Source organism: Heteronotia binoei, chromosome 17 (assembly GCF_032191835.1).
Source record: "Heteronotia binoei isolate CCM8104 ecotype False Entrance Well chromosome 17, APGP_CSIRO_Hbin_v1, whole genome shotgun sequence".
NCBI classification, from domain to species: domain Eukaryota; kingdom Metazoa; phylum Chordata; class Lepidosauria; order Squamata; family Gekkonidae; genus Heteronotia; species Heteronotia binoei.
The window spans coordinates 51,967,327-51,974,192 of NC_083239.1; the positions used below are offsets into that span (position 1 = coordinate 51,967,327).

General features: G+C 47.8%; 1 protein-coding gene across 1 annotated transcript; it reads right to left on the reverse strand.

Annotated features, from left to right (window-relative positions):
* Positions 1 to 2,517: 2,517 nt before the first annotated feature.
* Positions 2,518 to 3,892, reverse strand: GNG8 (G protein subunit gamma 8). Its single transcript, XM_060258250.1, has 3 exons — positions 3,809 to 3,892; positions 3,429 to 3,566; positions 2,518 to 2,696 (listed from the first exon to the last, which is right to left on the reverse strand). Exons 1-2 carry the CDS (start codon positions 3,890 to 3,892, stop codon positions 3,438 to 3,440), a joined length of 213 nt encoding a protein of 70 aa, XP_060114233.1. The 3' UTR covers positions 2,518 to 2,696; positions 3,429 to 3,437.
* Between the last annotated feature and the right edge of the window lie 2,974 nt (positions 3,893 to 6,866).

Sequence of the window (6,866 nt, forward strand, 5' to 3'; positions counted from 1 at the left end):
CACACAAAATAACACACTTCCAATCCGCTTTCAGTGCACTTCCCAACAGGATTTTACTGTGAACTGGCCAAATCCAATTGGAAAGTATACTGAAAGTGGATTGAAAACGCATTATTTAGTGTTTGCAATCACAGCCCAGCTGTACACAAGAACACAAGAGAAGCCATGTTAGATCAGGCCAATGGCCCATCCAGTCCAACACTCTGTGTCACGCAGTGGGAAAAATTTTTATATATATATACACACTGTGGCTAATAGCCACTGATGGACCTATGCTCCATATTTTTATCTAAACCCCTCTTGAAGGTGGCTATGCTTGTGGCCGCCACCACCTCCTGTGGCAGTGAATTCCACATGTTAATCACCCTTTGGGTGAAGAAGGACTTCCTTTTATCTTTTTTAACCTGTCTGCTCAGCAATTTCATCGAATGCCCACGAGTTCTTGTATTGTGAGAAAGGGAGAAAAGTACTTCTTTCTCTACTTTCTCCATCCCATGCATTATCTTGTAAACCTCTATTATGTCACCCCGCAGTCGACGTTTCTTGAAGCTAAAAAGTCCCAAGCGTTTCAACCTTTCTTCATAGGGAAAGTGTTCCAGCCCTTTAATCATTCTAGTTGCTCTTTTCTGGACTTTCTCCAATGCTAGAATATCCTTTTTGAGGTGCGGCGACCAGAACTGCACACAGTACTCCAAATGAGACCGCACCATCGATTTATACAGGGGCATTATGATACTGGCTGATTTGTTTTCAATTCTCTTCTTAATAATTCCCAGCATGGCGTTGGCCTTTTTTATTGCAAACGCACACTGTCTTGGCACTTTCAGTGAGTTATCTACCACGACCCCAAAATCTCTCTCTTGGTTAGTCTCTGCCAGTTCACACCCCATCAACTTGTATTTGTAGCTGGGATTCTTGGCCCCAATGTGCATTACTTTGCACTTGGCCACATTGAACCGCATCTGCCACGTTGACGCCCACTCACCCAGCCTCAACAGATCCCTTTGGAGTTCCTCACAATCCTCGCTGGTTCTCACCACCCTGAACAATTTAGTGTCATCCGCAAACTTGGCCACTTCACTGCTCACTCCCAACTCCAAATCATTTATGAACAAGTTAAAGAGCATGGGACCCAGTACCGAGCCCTGTGGCACCCCACTGCTTACCGTCCTCCACTGCGAAGACTGCCCATTTATACTCACTCTCTGCTTCCTATTACTGTAGTTTATCAGGAAGAGAACAATACATTAAGAGGGAAGCAGGGAAAAATGGCAGCAGAAGTTCACCCTGAGAAACTCAAATCATGTTTTATGCAGACACTGAATGGCTGAGAGCATCCATTTCCGTTTTGTTTTGGCAACATCTCTGAAGTGAGCAGTAAAATAAAAGCAAATATTTAAAATAAAAAGGCCCACAAATCGGATCCGGATAAAAGATGGGAGGGAGCTAGGGTAAACACACTGCAACCCAGTCGGCTAATGCGGAAGCCATAAATACAAGCGACGGCCTTCCCGTCCAGCTCTTCCCCAAGGGAGGACTCCGTGTCTTTTTTGCCAGGCAGGCTCTGTTTTTATGAGCCCCATTTTCATAATTGCTTCTTGCAAAGATCTTATTCGGGAAGCAAGATTTGGGTGGAAAAAAACAAAAAATGGATCCACCATGAAACAGCGATGGGGTGATCTAGGGTTGCCAATCCCCAGGTGGGGGCAGGGGATCCCCCGGTTTGGAGGCCCTCCCCCCGCTTCAGGGTCGTCAGAAAGCGGGGGGAGGGGAGGGAAATGTCTGCTGGGAACTCTTTTATTCCCTATGGAGATTTATGCTGTTCAGGTGTTGTCCAGATGCGTATCTGTAAGTTGCAAGTCTACTTTTGATTTATTGACATTCATTGCAGAAATCTCATGGTCCATGCTTGGAGCCTAAGACCCAGAGGAAAAGATGAAACGACTGGGCATTGCGAGCTTTTGTACATAAGTTGCTTCATGTACTAGGAAGCCAATGCAGAAAATAGAGGCTTTGTTCTGTAGCTCCTGTGCGATTGAGCAAGCCTGGCAAAGCAAGCTGTGATGCAGAAGGAAGAAGGAGAGAGTGAAGGAAGCAGATGACAGTGAGTTGCTCGTGGGCCTGATAAGAACCCTCCAGGGGCCTGATCTGGCCCTCGGGCAGCATGCTTGACACCCCGGCTGTAGACTGTCCGCATAGGCTGTAGGAAGAGAAGATCTTGGGAATTCTAAGGAAACAGAAGCAAACTTCAGAAAGCAGATCACGAAACATTTATTGTTGACAGCTGACGCAGAGAAAGTGAAACTTTAGGATGTTGTTTTCCTCTCCTCCGTTTCTCTCTCCAGCTAGGGGGAAAGTTAAGGATGCAGGTGTGGTCGCACTCCACACACGGACGGTTAAAGTTGTGCAACTATTTCCAGTGGAGAATAAATCTACAGTGGCAAAATTAAAAGCCAGCTTACCAGCGGCAAAACGTGATGGGATCTCACGCCGGCTTGCTTTTTATAATAGAAGAGCTGCAAAGGATCTGCTGGAGGGGCGTGGGCTTTTAACGCTTCCCCCATACAATTTTCTTGAGCTAATTTGCCCCCCTGTCCTGAATCTGGTGTTTATAACATGGGAAGGTACAGATGATTCTTCCTGCATAAGGACATTACATCCCCAAAACATCTTCTCCAGATGTTCAGTTTGCAAACCTAAGAGAAGCCATGCTGGATCAGACCAGTAGCCCATTCAGTCCAATACTCCATGCCACACAACGGCCAAAACCATCAGGAGGTCCACCAGCGGTGCCAGAACCCCAGAAGCCCTCCCACTGTTGTCCCCCAAGCACCAAGAATACAGAGCATCACTGCCCTGGACATAAGAACGTAAGAGAAGCCATGTTGGATCAGGCCAGTAGTCCATCCAGTCCAACATTCTGTGTCGCACAGTAGCCACAACCCAGGTGTCATCCGAAGGTTCTTAGGTTTGCAAACTGAACAGGTGGAGAAAAATTCAGGGGTGGAATTCTAGCAGGAGCTCCTTTGCATATTAGGCCACACACCCCTGGTGTAGCCAATCCTCCGAGAGCTTACAGAAAAGAGCCTTGTAAGCTCTTGGAGGACCGGCTACATCAGGGGTGTGTGGCCTAATATGCAAAGGAGCTCCTGCTAGAATTCCACCCCTGGAGAAGATGTTTTGGGGATTTAACATTCTTATGCAGGAAGAATCTTCTGTACTCTCCTATGTTATAAATACCAGATTCAGGACAGATTACCACCAACAGATTTACAATCGGAACTCATGTTGGTTTGCTTTGTCCAATAAAAGATGGACCTTCTGCTCCATCAAACCTATCAAATGAAGACCAAAATGAAACACACACACACAGCCCGCTGTCCCTCTTCTTCTTGGCCTGGGAGGAGCTTGTTGTATCCCCAACTCACTCCCCAGGCTCACAGCACGATGCAGAAGAGGCGTTTCTCACGGAAAGGATTCTCGGAAGAGGGTACTGGGGTAACCAGTGGATCTTCTTTGGCGTGAGCTTCACAGTAAGCCAGTAGATCCGCCGCTGCCTTAGAGACCTAGAAGAGAGAAGAAAGGATTCAGAAATCAGAACAAGAGAGGGGAAAAAAGAAAAGAAAAAGGAAGGCGCCACTTTTGGAACCTTGGGGCTTGACTACTGCAATCCACAACACGTTGGGCTGCCCTTGGAAGCTGTTTAATGATTGCATTATGCCAACTGCTTCGTGATAACCAGAGAAACCTGCAGTGTGCCAGAACGTGTGTGCCTGATTGGATGGGAGAAGTTCCTTGAGAATCTCACCTTCATGCGGTCGATGTTCACCTCCAGTTTCAGCTGCTCAACCGTCTTGCGGGCCTCTGCGATTTTGGCCATGTTGTTAGACATTTTCCTTACCGGGGTAAAGGCTCAAACCTGCTGACAGAGGACCCGGAAAGAAAGAGATGGAGAATTAGTTCACTGGAAAAACTAACCTTTGGATCAAGTTCCTCTGCAGACAGCCAGGACCAGTGGCACGGTTTGGGAAAACGCTTGTGCATAACAAATCTCAACTACCCCACCCCTTCTTGCAACACACACATAATCCTTTATCAAGTCCAAATGTTCTGTGGCTGGCCAGATGCCTACAGGAAGTTCACAAACATACGGAGGGCCAGTTTGGTGTAGCGGTTAAGGCACAAACTCTTATCTGGGAGAACCAGGTTTGATTCCCCACTCCTCCACTTGCAGCTGCTGGAATGGCCCTGGGTTAGCCATAGCTATCGCAGGAGTTGTCCTTGAAAGCGCAGCTTCTGGGAGAGCTCTCTCAGCCCTACCCACATCACAGGGTGTCTGTTGTGGGTGGGAGGGAAGGTAAAGGAGATTGTGACCTGTTCCTCATGCGCGTGGTGGAATGATATCACACAGATGTGATGGCATTGCGCCAGGGACGTTGCGCTAGGGACACTCTGGGACTCATGATAAAACTCTACTGAACCGTAGAGTTTTACTGCAATTCCTAGACTGCCACACCAGAAACATTCTAGGATTCATGGTAAAACTCTATGGTACCACAGCGTTTTCAGTGCGTCCTAGAGCGTCCCCGGTGCAATGATGTCACTTCCGGGTGATGTAATCGTGCCGACAGGGCTCTTCAGGGGCGGGGATCACCCCAGCTGCCTGCTCCTTGTTGGAGGGTTGGGGCCCTCCTGGGCAGGGGATCCCCCACCACCAGCAAGAGCTGGGCAGCCCCACAGTGGCCAACCAGTTCCTCTGGAGGGCCAACCACAGGGCAGAGAGGCCGAGGCCTTCTCCTAAGAAGAACATCAGAAGAGCCCTGCTGGGTCAGACCAGTGAGGGTCCTTCTAGTCCAGCCTCCTGTCTCACACAGTGGCCAATCAGTTCCTCTGGAGGGCCAACAACAGGGCAGAGAGGCCGAGGTCTTCCCCTGAGAAGTACATCAGAAGAGCCCTGCTGGATCAGATCAGTGAGAGTCCATCTAGTCCAGCCTCCTGTCTCACCAAGTGGCCAACCAGTTCCTCTGGAGGGCCAACAACAGGGCAAAGAGGCTGAGGCCTTCATAAGAACATCAGAAGAGCCCTGCTGAATCAGACCAGGGAGGGTCCATCTAGTCGAGCCTCCTGTCTCACACAGTGGCCAACCAGTTCCTCTGGAGGGCCAACAACAGGGCAGAGAGGCCAAGTCCTTCCCCTGATGTTACCGCCTGCCTGTGGGGTTCAGAAGTTGACTGCCTCTGAATGTGGAGGTTCCATTTAGTCACCATAGCTAGTAGCCACTGATAGGACTTTTCCTCGCTGCAGATACTAGTTTTCATCCCGCCCCCCCCACCCCCGGCATTTCCCCTCTGCTCTAACGTGCATTGTGCTTTGAGCTCCTCTTTTACCACTCCCCTTCCCACCTTCCAACTGAGATATAAAGACACGAAGATCTCCAATCCGACTTGTATCTGACGAAGGGACTGTTACCTCGTGAAAGCAAATGCCCCAGAAATCTTTTCCAGAGGGGAGCTGTGTTGATCTTCAGTAGAAAAGCTGGATTCAAGTCCAGGAGCATTTTATTTTTTTATTTTATCTTTTGAGTTTATTGGTTAGAAATTCTTCATACGTTACACCCTGTGCATGGCATCCTGATAATTATATCCTTATTTCATAATCCAATTAAAAAGAATCAAAGGAACCCGCAAAATTATTCAAAACAGAAAACAAAGGTAGTTATTTCATAAATTCCTACATTACTTAATATCCTTATACCATCCGTCCATTCATTTCAATTTATTTATCCTCTACAGATCATTTCTTTCAGATGTTAACCCATTGCTTGCATTGTATTCCTCATCTTTAACTCTATTTTGTATCCAATCCTATAATTTCCCTAGGGTTACCAAATCCAATTCAAGAAATATCTGGGGACTTTGGGGGTGGAGCCAGGAGACATTAGGGGTGGAGCCAAGATCAAGGCTGTGACAAGCATCATTGAACTCCAAAGGGAGTTCTGGCCATCACATTTAAAGGGAGGGCACACCTTTTCAATTCCTTCCTTCCATAGGAAATAATGAAGGATAGGGGCACCTTCTTTTGGGGCTCATAGAATTGGACCCCCTGGTCCAATCTTTTTGAAACTTGGGGGGTATTTTGGGGAGAGGGACTAGATGCTGAAAATTTGGTGCCTCTACCCCAAAAAACAGCCCCCCAGAGCCCCAGATACCCGCAGATCAATTCTCCATGATTTTCTATGGGAATAAATCTCCATAGGGAATAATAAGAGTTCCCAGCAGACATTTCCCTCCCCTCCCCCGCTTTCTGATGACCCTGAAGCGGGGGGAGGGTCTCCAAACCGGGGGGATCCCCTGCCCCCACCTGGGGATTGGCAACCCTAAATTTCCCCCATCTTTGAGTGGCCAATTTTTTTGGTTTCCCAAGGACTATTGCCGTAAGTATATCTGCTTCTGCACCTTGAGAAATCTTTTCTATTAACTCTCCCATGTTTGGAGTTTTCTCCAGTCTCCAGTACTTTGCGTATAACATTCTCGCGGCAGTGAGGACGTGTATTACGAAGTGAACATTTTCTTTTGCCACGTCTTTCTTAACGAGACTTAATAAGACAATTTCGGGGCTTAAACTGAATTACCGTTTTCAACATCCCTTGAAGGAGTTCATGAACTAACCCAATATTTTTTCGCCCTTCTGCAATTCCGGAAGCATTTTAGAGACCAACATGATTTTCAGGTTTGGGAGGGGGAAAGGGAACTTTGACTGCCAAAAGTTTAGATCCAGATTAGGGTTGCCAATCCCCAGGTGAGTGTAGGGGATCCCCTGGTCTGGAGGCCCTCCCCTCCCTTCAGGGTCATCAGAAAGTAGGGGGG